Source organism: Zeugodacus cucurbitae, unplaced genomic scaffold, assembly GCF_028554725.1.
Source record: "Zeugodacus cucurbitae isolate PBARC_wt_2022May unplaced genomic scaffold, idZeuCucr1.2 ctg00000296.1, whole genome shotgun sequence".
NCBI classification, from domain to species: Eukaryota; Metazoa; Arthropoda; class Insecta; order Diptera; family Tephritidae; genus Zeugodacus; species Zeugodacus cucurbitae.
The window spans coordinates 1-15938 of NW_026530878.1; the positions used below are offsets into that span (position 1 = coordinate 1).

Genomic DNA, 15938 nt, shown 5'->3' on the forward strand with positions numbered 1-15938 from the left:
ATATCAACTTTCATAGAAACTTGCTCGAGTTCTACGTCTTTTAAACCTACAAATTTCCTAATTTTTCTATCTACTCGGGATTTTATTACATTTAATCAAAGAAATTATTTTAAAATATATATTTTTATACGAACCTAAGAGCTTTCTTCTATTTTCGTAATTAAGTGAATTTTTAAGTGAAACTGGCAACCAATTATACGCTGAAACTATATTCACAAAAAAAAAAAAAATAAAATTATTAACAAATCACAGTTATCCAGTTTTGAAAATAAGAAGAAAACAAATTGAATTTATTTATTATTATTTTTTGCTATATCTTTCTAATAAAACTAAATATGTTAAAAGAGAGGAACTCTTATCTAACTAAGTTATCGAGTCTAATAATGAACTTTGTATATTGGCGCCTAAATATATGCTACATTTTTAAATTTATAGGTTCGTTAATTTTGAAAATTACAAATTCTGTTCTAAATGGGGAGTGTCGTTTCCAAAACTAGAATTACAATAATATTTCATAGACTATACGCGCTCTTCATATCAACAGAAACGTGACAAAAGTTACGATTACATACTCGAGGTTCTATATTAGTTTATTAGTTGTAACTGTTTAGTATAAATAATTGTTAAAAATATTTTGATTTATTTATTACATTTACAAAAGGAAATTAGTTTTATTCGTTTTCTTTTTGTTTATTCCTAAGTAACTAATTTAGTCGCATTAAAGGCGTACATAGAGAGAAATTAGCTGACGTGGTTATAAGAAAATTCAAACAGTTGGTGGTGCTCTCCGTTTTGACGGACCACGGTCAAGCTTTGGAGAGCTTTCATAGACACAACCTGTGGACTTTAGTCAGATGATATGAGAGATTCAACGTTAAGAGTTAAGTGATTTTAATATGAAGAAATAGTAGACCCAGTTAGATTTGAATGTTCTTTAAAAAGGAACTAACGGGTGATTTTTTTGAGGTTAGGATTTTCATGCATTAGTATTTGACAGATCACGTGGGATTTCAGACATGGTGTCAAAGAGAAAGATGCTCAGTATGCTTTGACATTTCATCATGAATGATGAAACGATCTGCCACAACGTCGAATTTTCAGTGAATGGGCCCTAGAAAAGTTGGCAGAAAATCCGCTTTTTTATCGACAAATTTTGTTCAGCGATGAGGCTCATTTCTGGTTGAATGGCTACGTAAATAAGCAAAATTGCCGCATTTGGGGTGAAGAGCAACCAGAAGCCGTTCAAGAACTGCCCATGCATCCCGAAAAATGCACTGTTTGGTGTGGTTTGTACGCTGGTGGAATCATTGGACCGTATTTTTTCAAAGATGCTGTTGGACGCAACGTTACGGTGAATGGCGATCGCTATCGTTCGATGCTAACAAACTTTTTGTTGCCAAAAATGGAAGAACTGAACTTGGTTGACATGTGGTTTCAACAAGATGGCGCTACATGCCACACAGCTCGCGATTCTATGGCCATTTTGAGGGAAAACTTCGGAGAACAATTCATCTCAAGAAATGGACCCGTAAGTTGGCCACCAAGATCATGCGATTTAACGCCTTTAGACTATTTTTTGTGGGGCTACGTCAAGTCTAAAGTCTACAGAAATAAGCCAGCAACTATTCCAGCTTTGGAAGACAACATTTCCGAAGAAATTCGGGCTATTCCGGCCGAAATGCTCGAAAAAGTTGCCCAAAATTGGACTTTCCGAATGGACCACCTAAGACGCAGCCGCGGTCAACATTTAAATGAAATTATCTTCAAAAAGTAAATGTCATGAACCAATCTAACGTTTCAAATAAAGAACCGATGAGATTTTGCGTTTTATGCGTTTTTTTTTTTTAAAAAGTTATCAAGCTCTTAAAAAATCACCCTTTATAATCTGAGGCGGTTAATGGACTTCTATGAAATTAAAATAAAGTCGAAGGATGTATTTCGATTACGATAAACTCATAATAAAATTATACCAGAGATTTACATTAATATGGGAATTTAAAAATAAAAACTCTTTCGGATAAAGTAAATCACACGCCAAATTTGAAAATCCAAACGGGCATTACATTTTATTTTTTTTCTGTTTAACTTTCTTCGGTGTACAGTACAAAAACATTGCGTACACGATTGTGATCTTTTGTTCCTACTACTATTATTATTTCAAAATTCACTTAAATAACGAGATTCAACGCACAAGCCCTTTTGAAATTTTCCGGATAGTGAGTCCGAAATCGAATTTATTTTCTTTATTATATATTGCTGAGAATTATAAACTATGTTACTACTCTAAACATAAAATTATTTCTGTTCAGTATTGGGTTGATTTTTATTGGGATTTCAAACATGGATGGAAAGTTTTTAAAACAATTAATTTATATAAATTAATGAAGAAGATATTCTTCAAAAAGTACATTATTTTTGAAAAAGACCCAAGAATGTTAGTTTTAATTTCAATTTTATTAATATGAAAATTATTATAGTTTTGATACAATACTTTTAGGTATACGAATAAGCTATAGACTCCTAAGTTATTATAATGACGTGGCAAGGACGGAGGGTTAAATCTAGCAACATTTGTATATAGTTGTTCCAAGGTTGAAATAATTTATTCCTAGTATGCTTAACAAAGACTATGTTAACCTAATAGGATACCCGGAAAATAACGAGATTTCATGAATATTTTAGATTTTTTAAATATATTTTAAAAAGTTTGAAGAATTATATCGTCTCAAAAAAATAAATATATTTACTATAACAAATGAAATATGCAAAATCATTCTTTCTCTATTATATTAAACAGCCCAAAATGGGTCTATATAATCAAGAGAGTTACATGTGTCTCCGGATATGTAATAAAAAAAATTGAATAGACTGCTATTCCGAGACTTCCGAATTGGGATTGAAATGCAAGCATTTTCAGAACTTTTCAAACTAGGATCATATTTGTATATCACATTTTTAAATTTCTCAGTTAATTTTTAATCGTAATTGACTATTTTGTTGAAATTCTAGAGTAGTTTATCCTCTTAGGGTCAACGAAATTAAAAGTATTTGTATTTACTATTCGAATGTTGTAAGTAGTATACGAGTATCCGTATTTAAACTCCAGTTGCGTGTATTTGGAACAAAATTTTGCAAGTATATAATCGTATAGAATTTCTAAAATAAGCAAACATAATTGGCTAAGTGTTAGTATTGTGTAGCGCACTAGTGTAAGTACAATTTAAATAACTAAAACTACGCAAAGTGACATACATACAGACAGGACAGAAAAGTGTGAATTATGTTAAATAATAACTACAAAAAAAAAACAATGAAATTATAATAAACTAAATGATTGCGTGAGATGGCAAGAATTCTCAATAAACAATACCAATGATGAAAACAAATATAAATATGTAAGTATAAAGTTTCAATTTAGATTAGTGGAGATTAGTTCAGTTGAGTTTAGTTTGGATTTTAGTTAAGGGCTAAGAAGGAGATAATGTAATAACTACTAATAATCACTTAATCACTGCTGCTTTTCAGCTTATGCGCTCCGGGAGTGTGTTGCTTCATATTTATAACTATACATACATACAAGTCGGCACAGGGACGCATTTGTCAGGGCACAATTTAATTGACAGACACACAATCTTGACAACTTGCCAACAGCAATTACTTCACGGTAGTTAGTAATAAGGTGTTCATTGTTTTTGTTTTTGCATTTTTGTTGCGTAATTTAGTAGCATTGCGTTAATTGACGAATGGCTTTGTTTTTGTTGTTGTTAGGCGTTACACATATATGTACATAGGTTTGTGGTAAATTTTGAAAATACACCATATTAGAACGCGGCGTAGAACAAGCATCTAATCAGTATGTATGTATTAGTGTGTATTTTTGTTGGCGATAACGGTACAATTTTTGGCATACAAATTTATATTTTCGCTATATTCACAGTTTTTTTGGCAAATTTTTTTGTATAAAGAACACATATACATATACATACATACACCTACAAAAGCATACAGTTGTTGGTACGAACGTTTACTTATTGTTGTTATATAGTTGGCTTGTTGTTGTTTTTATTTGGTTAGGTTATTGGATTTAGTTAATAACGTTGTTGTGTTTGGGTATTTGTAGGTCTTTTATGAATATATCCATTGGACCTACGTGAACGGTGCTAATATTTGTACAAAGAGGGTTTTAGTTACAGTTATGTATAACGAGCAAGTGGTTAATTTGGGATATGTGTATGTATATGATGTATTGCTAATTGTCTTGTCACTATTTGGTTTTGTTTCTAGCATTTGTCTAATCTAAGCTCCCAATTATACAAATATAATAAATAAATAATAAATAATTTAAAGAAAGGTACTAAAATATATGAATTCTTAGACCTTTTTGGCAGTTCTAAAACTATATATATAATATTATATAACTATATATACTCACACACATACACATACATGCTGTTTATAAATTTTTTTATGCAAAACTTATTTTTAGCGCATTAAAACTTTGACCCCCAAATGCTATTTTTGCTATATTATTGTCTCGGCTGATTTATACGAGATTGTATCTGATGAAGGACTTTCCGAAATTTTCAATCGTTAGATTTTTTAACTTCTTGTTATTGTTTTGAATATTTGGGAATTTTGAACACTTTGATTACTGAACGAATATTATCATTAGCAATATTTATTGCCCACCAACATTAATTTTAAAGGTCTCTACATCGATTGTTACAAATTTTTATGAAATTACTCTGCCTGTGCCTCTCGGTGGATGTTAATATGGTATTTCTTCATCTACTATACACCATCGTAGCTAAATCTGTGCTAACTCAATTGTTATTGTTTATATTCCCCAAAAATTATTGCCAAATTGATCCGATCATAAATTTAAGTTCGATTCGGTGACTTATCCGTTAGAGGAAATCACTCGAATTTCTTTTACGGGTTTAAAATGATTTACTAGTCGATCGATCGACGGATAGATTATAAAGGTAAGCATGCATTTTCAAGCTATACTCGAATTTTTTCCTATATGTAAGAACGTATAGGAAAATAGAAAATAGATATTTCTGCCGAAATTATGCAGCATAATTGAAAGAAATATAATTTAATAGGTCCGTATTCTTTAAATAGAACAGGAAACGAAGGAGGTGAGTTCAAAAAAGTGTATAGTCTTTGGCGATATCTTTTTTATACTCTCGCAACAAATGTTGCTAAAGAGAGTATTATAGTTTTGTTCACATAACGGTTGTTTGTAACACCCAAAACTAAACGAGTTAGATATAGGGTTATATATACCAAAGTGATCGGGGTGAAGAGTGGAGTTCAAATCCGAATGTCTGTCTGTCCGTCCGTCCGTCCGTCCGTCCGTCTGTGCAAGCTGTAACTTGAGTAAAAATTAAGATATCGTGATGAAACTTGGAACACTTATTTCTTGGCACCATAGGAAGGTTGTTTTCGAAAATGAGCAAAATCGGACCACTGCCACGCCCACAAAGTGATGAAAACCGAAAACACATAAAGTGCCCTAACTAAGCCATAAATAAAGCTATCGAAATAAAATTTGGTACGAAGGATCGTACTATGAAGGGGCATATTTGGATGTAATTTTTTTGGGGAAGTGGGCGTGGCCCCGCCCCCTACTAAGTTTTTTGTACATATCTCGCAAACCAATAGAGCTCTATAAACCAAACTTTCTGCAGTCGTTTTTTTTAGCCACTTCCGAATGCAGTCTAAAAATGAAAGAAATCGGATTATAACCACGCCCACCTCCCATCCAAAAGTTAGGTTAAAAATTACTAAAAGTGGGTTAACTCATTAACGAAAAACGTCAGAAACACTAAATTTCACATAAGAAATGGCAGATGAAAGCTGCACTCAGATTTTTTTACAAAATGGAAAATGGGCGTGGCGTCGCCCACTTATGGGTCAAAAACCATATCTCAGGAACTACTCGACCGATTTCAATGAAACTTGGTTTGTAATAGTTTCCTTACATCGCAATGATATGTTGTGAAAATAGGCCAAATCGCTTCACAACCACGCCTACTTCCTATATACCACAACTTTGAAGACGATCTGAATCGTTTACTTTACAATATATAAAGTAAGCACTAGTGAAGATTGTGTATTATATAATATAAATAAAGTTAAATAAATAAATTGCGAGAGTATAAAATGTTCGGTTACACCCGAACTTAGCCCTTCCTTACTTGTTTATTTTTCCGTCTGTCCAAGAGATATATAAAATAGTTTATTATTGTAAGTTCGAATTATAAATGGCTTAATATAGACAATCTACAACACCTACTCTACTAACCTCAATCACATCTTAACGTTTTCAATTATATCTTACATATTATATAGATATCTAAGAAAAAAATAAAACCAAAATCGGGACCTAACCTAAGAAGACTAACTTTGTTTATACTCAAAAAAGCCACAAACACGCACACACACTAGCTATACAAATATAATACATATATACATAATACCTACATAAACATGTATGCAATGCCGTATAGGTAACGGTAATATGTAGTAATCTTATCTGTCTAACGGTTTAAGAGAAGGTTATAATAGCTTATGTGACTGCTAAATAACGGAAAATATATAACAAAGTAACAAAAAGTAGTGGAAAAGATAAATTAAATACGAATTGAATATTAACAGACCTAATTCAGAGATTTCATTTGTTGTCTGTAGACAGATATAGTGGTTGACTAAATTTGTTGTTGTTGTTGTCGCGGTTTGGCTGACTGCAATGGCAACGCTAATTTGCTGAGCTGAAACGCCGCCTCAAACAGTATTTGCAATTAACATTGTTGTTGTTGTTGCGGTGGTTGTCGTTTTTAACGCTTCACCAGACGCGCTTTGTTGTTATTTCCGAATTGTTACAACGGCATAAATTAATAAATATTATTAACACTCAAACACACTCGAGAGAGCATATCGATGCAATCAGTAGCCACTATCCATCGACTCATCGGCAGTGTCCGTTTCACTGTCATCCTGCTCATCCCAGCACAACGTCATATTGAGTGATGAAAGGGGCGTAACCGACAGTGAACGCCGATCCTTATTCGTATGCGGTGTGGTATAGTCGAACGAACTGAAGCTGGGCAAGTTGAAAAACGAGGGTGTGCCCGTATTAGGCGCACTGCTCGGCTCCACGGTCACTTCCGGTGTTTGCATAATCATAGCTTTGAATGCCGCTTCAAGTTCCAGGCGCTGTTGCTCTTTGCGACGATCAAACTCCAATTGTTGCATTAACGTTATGCCAACGGGATCTCGTTTGTTGCGCTCTTTCCGCAATTTCCTAATTTGCTCAACGTATCTATGTATGTAGTTAAAAATTGTGGTTTAATTGTATGTGTGCGGACACTAGTATACATATAGATATATATATGTATATATACACACACAAACAAACACATACACACACAGTTGTCTAGTCTCTTTGCTATTTATTTGATTATTTTTATTTTATTTTTTTAATTATTTTAATTTATTTATATTTTGACGAATTTCGCCGCAATCAATACACACGCACAGATTGCGCTCAGCAACGGTTTGGTGGCAACTGGTTTATCGCTTTCGCATTGACTTCATACATGACATGAGCAATTGCATACTTTACGGCTGAGTGCATTGAGCTGAGTTGTGCGTGATTGTGCGATTGCTATCTCTTACAGCGCGCTCAACGTTAACTGTAATGTAATGCAAGTGGGAGGAGGAGGAGGGCATTTAAAATATGCGTTAAATACACTATACACATATATCGTTTGTATATATACACATATATATATTGTATTTGTAATTGCGATTTGCAAGCTTTTTTGTTGTATTTGCTGTTTTTACTTTTTTCTTATTTTTGTTTTCATTTTTATTTTTATTTTTGTTGCTTGTGGTTTTTGTTCACTTTATGACACTGGCTTTGAATTTGCAAGTGCATGCAGTTGTTGTTGTTGTTGTGGATTTTTAATTCATTTTATGATTTTCGGTTTTCGATTTAATTGCTCGCTCTCTATCAGCAGCTGCAGCTGTATATACTATATGTAACTGTGTAACGGCATCTGTTGCACCAAACAGCGTCTCTAACAGCAGCAACAGCAGCAGTGGTTGCAGTTGTGGTAGCAGTAGTAGTAGTAGTAGTAGTAGATTATCTCATTCTCATTGGCTTAACGCAAATGTAATTAAATTCAATAAATTCATTTTTAATAAAACGTTTATTAATTAAAGAATTAATTTACTATGAATGAAATCGTTTTAAAGCATGATTAAATAACAACAAATCGGTAGCAAAAAAGGTAGAAACGTTTTTGAATTTGGTGAATAATGGGTGGGCGTAGTTGTTGTAGTGTTGGTAGTGGTAGAGTAGTGGTTAAAAATGAGAGGCAAGATGAAAGGCAAATGTGCTGTGATCTTTGTGAGAGATGAACACACACAAAGCACACAGTGTGAAAGGAGAAGAAGAGAGTAGAAAAAAATTCGTAACGGTATTGGAGTGTGAGACAATTTTGATGCACAAATTTCGACTAGAGATCACAAGGTAGTAGCTACACCAAAAATGCGTACGAAATTTTAAAGAATTTTACGATCAAAAGAAATAGTAGACTTTAGTAATAAAAATAGTAAATGGCAAAAATAATGCAAACAAAAATGGTTTGTGAGTTAATAGTGCTGTTAAGAAATTGGTCTACAATGAGTAATGAGAGCGCCAAAAGAGAAATGTAAAATTAAAAATATGAGAAAAAAAAAAATGTGAAAAAGATGAAATAACAATTAAAAAAATAATAATTATCAGAAAAAATAATAATTAATAAAAAAAATATAGAAATTAAAAAAAAATATAAATAAAAAATAAAAAAAAAAATTATAATAAATATCCGAGTAAAAATCCAAAAAGCAAATCAAAAATAAACCAAAAATCCAACTTACGAATGCATGTATGGCTAAATGAAAATAAAAATCATATTAAAAAATGTGTACAAATGAAACCATTTTTCATGTAAAACATAAAAAATCAAAATAAAAATAAAAAAATTAAAAAAATATAATTAAGAATGCAAAATAAATAAAATTTTTTTAAAACAAAAATATTGTTCAAAAATAGTTTTAGAACTAAAAATAAAACAATTTTAAAATAAAATATATAATTAAGAATGAAAAATAAATAAAATGTTTATAAAATAAAACAGCTCAAAAAAAGATTTAGAAATAAAAAATAAAAATTTTAAAGAATTTTAAAAATAAAACTAAGAAATATGTGGCATTCAAAGAAATACACCGAATCATTAAGCAAAAACCAAAAAAGTTGCAAAGCAATGTGAGTGTTAAAATAAACCAAAAAGGATTGTTAAAAGGTTGTTCTTGTTAAATTTGTATAATTTCAACTGGAGGTTATTTATCTCTCTATATCTGTTAATGGTTAAATTTGAATTTGCGTGGACTTTCACTTACCTAGCAAAACTTTTGAAGGCCGCACTTTGCGGATTTATACAAAGTGGTACGCGTCCCGTTTGCAGTTGCTCCGCTATGAATTTGTGCATTTCCTCTGTAAGAGACATATGGGTGAGATTAATAAGAGGAACAAAGAAACACACAACAATTCAAATAAAATACAAAAAAAACCAAAAATAAAAAATATACAAAAAAAAATATTGAAAAAACAATAATTGAGAGAAAAAGCTAAAGTTAAAAAAATAAATAAAATAAACAAAAAAAATAAATTAAAAAAATTAAAAAAATATTAGATATAAAATAAAACATATTAATTATTTTTATATATGTATGTACTACATAAATTCTTATATTTTAAATATACAGACGTAATTTTGACAATGTGCCAAAAAGTATGCAACAGCTATAAAATATATTTTTTGTTCATACAAATTTATCAAAAATATTTAGCACTCTCAGCATTTTTTTTAAATTTAATTCAAACAAGTAAGGAAGGGCTAAGTTCGGGTGTAACCGAATATTTTATACTCTCGCAATTTATTTATTTAACTTTATTTATATTATATAATACACAATTTGACCCACATATTCGTCATATATATTGTATAAAGTCCATTGAAAGTTGGAATCCATAATATTAGATTAAAAGCACCGAGGTCCTCATGTTCGATACATGGGGCCTTGAAAACCTATTGTCCGATTTTGGCGATTTTTAGAATGGGGCTCCCACACTATAAACGTAGTATTTGTGCAAAGTTCTGCACCGATATCATCACTAGTGCTTACATTATATATTGTAAAGTAACCGATTCAGATCGTCTTCAAAGTTCTGGTATATAGGAAGTAGGCGCGGTTGTGAAGCGATCCGGCTTCACAACATATTATTGGGAGGTAAGGAAACTATTACAAACCAAGTTTCATTGAAATCGGTCGAGTAGTTCCTGAGATATGGTTTTTGACCCATAAGTGGGCGACGCCACGCCCATTTTCCATTTTGTAAAAAAATCTAAGTGCAGCTTTCATCTGCCATTTCTTATGTGAAATTTAGTGTTTCTGACGTTTTTCGTTAATGAGTTAACCCACTTTTAGTAATTTTCAACCTAACTTTTGTATGGGAGGTGGGCGTGGTTATTATCCGATTTCTTTCATTTTTGGACTGTATTAGGAAGTGGCTAAAAAAAACGACTGCAGAAAGTTTGGTTTATAGAGCTCTATTGGTTTGCGAGATATGTACAAAAAACTTAGTAGGGGGCTGGGCCACGCCCACTTCCCCAAAAAGATTAGATCAAAATATGCCCCTTCATAGTGCGATCCTTCATACCAAATTTTATTTCCATGGCTTTATTTATGGCTTAGTTATGGCACTTTATGTGTTTTCGGTTTTCGCTATTTTGTGGGCGTGGCAGTGGTCCGATCATTTTCGAAAGCAACCTTCCTATGGTGCCAAGAAATAAGTGTGCCAAGTTTCATCAAGATATCTTATCTTTTACTCAAGTTACAGCTTGCACAGACGGACGGACGGACAGACAGACATTCGGATTTGAACTCCACTCTTCACCCCGATCACTTTGGTATATATAACCCTATATCTGACTCGTTTAGTTTTGGGTGTTACAAACAACCGTTATGTGAACAAAACTATAATACTCTCTTTAGTAACATTTGTTGCGAGAGTATAAAAATACAGTAAATGATATTTGCCTAACTGTAGAGAGATTTCTAAATAGTACGGAAAATAATTTTAAAACTATCTTTTTTAGAACTCGTAAAGTGTCTTGGAATAATAGTATAATGAAAATAATATATCAAAACTGTATTAAATTCGTCAGACATTATCCCTTTTTATGGCTCTAACGTCATCTTAATTTCACTCGCTCCGAAAAGTAGGCAACCATTTTATTACTGTTTTCTCACTAACATATCGTATATAGCGGAAGGCAAACCAGATGTGAACTATTGTAATAATCAATAAAGGAAATGCAATAAATACTAGTGTATTGCCTACATTTAGGCGTCAGTGCACCTTTTAAATATGATCGCTACTTCATATAACCTTAGGATTTTTCTCCAAATAATTTTGAGGAAAGCTGCGGAACTGACATTGCTTGGCCGGATACAAATCCGAGTTCGCTCTCGTTATGTAGAACTGACTGTCGTGGAATGATATAACCATAGGCCTTTATGTAGGGCTATCTTAATACTTCGCGGAACCTAATATATGCTACACTTTTTAATTTTCTTGTTTGGAAGCCTATCAACTGACAAAAATATTTCTAATGCTTTTACTCTACTTCATTTTCAATAATACACTACTGGATACAATTGGATTCAACGTTACCTTTGACCTGCTGCACCGATGTCAATTTACGCTCCCACAGATCGTCGAATGGCTGCCCAGCTGATGGCTCAAAATCGGCCGTATATTGGCGCATGCCGGCCGAGGTAGTGAAACAGCATTTGCACATGCACGAGTGATAGCGTAGACGACCCTCATCCAGATATGGATGCGCCAGAGCATCCGTCACGGTGATGCGCTTATCCTGCACGGTGAAATAAAAAATTGATTAGAAGAATGCGTTATCTACAATAACTATAATACTCACCGGATCGAAGACAAGCATTTGACACAGCAGATGCACCGCCTCGTGCGTCGCATGCGAACTGAGCGTGTACAACGCCGAAAATGATGGCAGCTTGGGTGCGCGGCGCAACATGTGTGAACGAGCGCCATCGCAGGCGTGACGCATATCCTCCATAGAGGGTGTGCCCAACAGCTCGGTGATCAGCTCCAGCTGTTGCACGGGATTCTGTGCCTGAAAGAGAATGCGACGACCGAGCAGTTCGCCGAAAATGCAACCTACCGACCAAACATCCACCGCCGACGAGTAGTGGCGGGCGCCCATTAAAATCTCCGGTGCACGATAGTATTGTGTGACCACCTCTTGTGTCATATGTTTGGCCTGATCGGGCTCTTCGACGCGCGCCAAACCAAAATCACATATTTTCAGCACACAATTCGAATTGACCAACAGATTGCCGGGCTTGATGTCACGATGGAGGATGCGCGCCGAATGCAGATACTTGAGACCGCGCAATATTTGGTAGAGGAACACTTTAATGTGATCGGCGGAGAGATGTTGTGGCGAGACGATTATCTTATGGAGATCTGACTGTAGTAGTTCGGTTATCACATATCTATATGGCGGGAGGAGAGAGTGTACATAGTGACGAGTTGAGGAAAGCCGATGAGCGTGTATTACGAGGAAAAATTACAAAAATTTAAAAAATTCTAAATATATACAAACATACATACAAAAAATATTAAATATATTAAGAAAGTTTGAACTTGTGTACATTTTTTAATAACTGCTGGCATTTCTGGGTACGCCTTCTTCCGCAATTGTTGACTTAGAAAACTTGCCGATTTAGGGCACTTACAATTGCCCATCAAACTGTACTGTGTAAATACGAAGTTCAGCAGAAAGTGCGCCGCACAATGAGTGAGCGAGTGAATACGGCAAACTTTTTCAATTAAATCGCATTGATTTTATCCATTTGCTTTGATGTTGACTCGCTGTGTTAGCAACTTTTGGGCCGCCAACTTTCACAGCTTTCTACTTGAACACGCGCATTTGACTCCCAAGAGCCTTGAGCTGCAAACCGCAAAATTACCACAAAAGTGACTGTGGGAAATTTAATTTCCCCATTAGCATTTCGCTAGCATACACCGAGAAAGAGAGAGAGAAAGAGGGAGACTGACTCAAGTCAGCAGCAGCTTTGGCTTAATCTTCAATGAATTCTAATTAAATGAAATAAAAATGTGCGAGCGCATTCTAAATTTTCATTCATTTGCACGAGTATTGTGCCGCAACGTAAAACCACCGCTACAAAAACACATGCAAACAATGTCAACGCGTGTGCACTCAATCGCCTGTTGCAGCAATGTCCTTCTGTAACAACAACAACAGTTGGCGTGTGGCGCATAGCACTGCATTTTAGTTGCCCCTAAAAGCAGGCAACACTTCGCTACACAGCTAAGGTGAATTGCTCGGAGGCAGCAATGTGCTCGTGTGTTGCAGATTGATGGCTCGGTTGGTTCGGTTGTGCCGATCTGCCTTATTGCCATAATATATATTGTGCTTGTGGAGGGCAGGAGGTTGAAATATAAACGAAAGACAAAGACAAAAACTTCTTAATAAAAGATAAAAGTATAGACTAAATACAGCCAAAGCTATGCCGTAAAACTTTTAATGGGGCGCAATTTCATTTCGGCATAAAAGTTACAAACTCTGATTTTATACACCCATTAAAATGCGCCAGATAAAGTTACAACTACTATGAGTGATTTACTGTGGAGTTTTATTTAAATTAAATTGAGTTGGGTACTAAAAATAGATACTTAGTTGATTTGCGGAATATATGCGAAATAATAAAAACACAATAAAAACTGTGTCGTCATAGCTTCCAATAAGTCTTGATTTTGAATTGTACATAGATAGAGAAATATAAAGAAAACGTTGCCTACATTTTGGCTGATTTCATAAAAATGGTTAAATAAATGATGGTTAATTGGAAAAATAAGATAAAATGCATACGTTACTGGAGGATTTTAGTCTTCTAGATATTTATGCAATTTTTTCAAATATAAATTTTATTGTTTTTGAGCACAACACAACCTGGGTGACTAAATTTTGAAGAAATTAGCAAATATAAATGAATTTAAGGGGTTATATGGGTTTCGTGGATTCAAAAAATCGATTTTTTGTTTTTTTTGGCTTATTATATTTCTACATCACAAGTCGATCCGAATAATAGTTTCGTAGATACAGCCTTTGGAAAGTGTGCACTCCAAGTCAAGTACTATTGTTATTCAAAACTTTAAACGCTTTTTTCAAAGTCGGTTGTCAAATTTTCTCGCAAACTACTCAACTGATCTTGATGAAATTTTGAACAGGTGTTCGAGATACAATTTACTCGTGCTTGGACGAAGGATTTTTTCTTTTTTCAATTATAATAATAAAAATAAAATGTCAAGCAAATTTGATCGAAATTCTTTATTTTTGGAAAAATGTCTGCCAAAATTCCAATTCTCACTTTTTTGTCTTTCCTTCGTTCAAGCACGAGTTTATGGTCTTACCTAAAACACATATTTTTGTTTTTTCATTTTGGTTGATCCTGTCAGGAGTTATGCTGACAACGCGGACGCACCTTTTTTCCGAGGGATCAACGGAAATGACGTTGCAATGGAGTAGCTTTTATTTTTTGAAAATTTCAGAAATTATTCATTAAATATGTATCTATAAGACAGAAAAAAGTTTGAATTAAATAAAGTTAAAAAATAGGACATTTTTTACGCGACAAAACCCATGTAACCCCTCAAGTGGGATCCATAAAAATGTAACCCAGTAAACATTTTTCTTGAGATGTCCCAATAGAGAAGTTATGAGAAACTTTCGCAATCTTTAAGGGAAAATAGTAGGACTGCTGTAATGATGAATTGCTTAAAATTCAGAGTATCACCAAGCATTGTCGGAAGTCTATTAGAACTTTGCAAAAGTTTTTCGAAATATTTTTTCTAAACTCTATATATAATGAGATATGCGAAAAACTCAAGGTATGAATTCATTTCACTTTTATATTGACCCACATTGTTGTTGTAGCAGCATTGTATTACCCAAATAGTTTAGAGTCAAGTTGATCGTCCTGAGTCGAATATAAATATATGATAATACTGACAGTCGTGGGAATTGAACATTTTTTATGAGTTTGAGGCTTCTTTGATTGAATTGCCTTACATTCACAATTAACGAAAAAGAAATGTAAAAGCAGTTTGTAATTGAAAATATTATAATTACGGTACTTTCGAATGTTGGACTGAGTGCTGCACTGCCACTTCGCTTGCAGCTATGCCATTGATTAAAGCGGTAAACTAGTTAACCAACTTGCATTTCCGGTGCGAATGCGAATACATTTCTACACCATAAATATTGTGGCAAAGTAGACATTTGTTTTTCTTTTTGGTTGGTGTGTACTGTTTTTTAGCAGGAAGACTTAATTGATGGCGCAGCTTTTACTTCTACGAATGTTATGCAATCGTTGTTTTTGTTTTTACTTATGATTCTCATAATTATTTCTGCAATTTGCAATTTTACAATTATTTGCATTTGTGACTTGCACTAAAGAAGACAGTTATGCATTGCTGCTTTCAGCTATTCTTCTACTTTCTCTTAATATTCTTTGTATTGTTTGTATGTATGCATTTCGTGCGACTATATAGATAGTCTTCTCATGATTATTATCGTTATTATTGTTTTTTTTGTTTTTGTTTGAAAAGGATACATTTCTTGGAAGAAATCCAAATGAGGTGGTTGTAAAATGTCCAATGCTGAGAGTACCTGCAAATAGAAGAAGAAGACAAATTGTATTTTAATGAGTTGTATTTAAGGTGAGTTACAAAGTACAAAAGCGGAAATCATAATTAT

At 33.5% G+C, this 15938-nt stretch overlaps 1 protein-coding gene across 1 annotated transcript; it reads right to left on the reverse strand.

Moving 5' to 3' along the window:
* Positions 1–125: 125 nt before the first annotated feature.
* LOC128924105 (serine/threonine-protein kinase NLK-like) lies at positions 126–15881 on the reverse strand (the record flags this gene model as incomplete). Its single annotated transcript, XM_054235895.1, has 6 exons — positions 126–206; positions 6669–7330; positions 9457–9550; positions 11795–11996; positions 12060–12651; positions 15796–15881. Coding segments are annotated over 5 exons (1350 nt in total), but the record flags the coding sequence as incomplete, so codon positions are not given.
* Between the last annotated feature and the right edge of the window lie 57 nt (positions 15882–15938).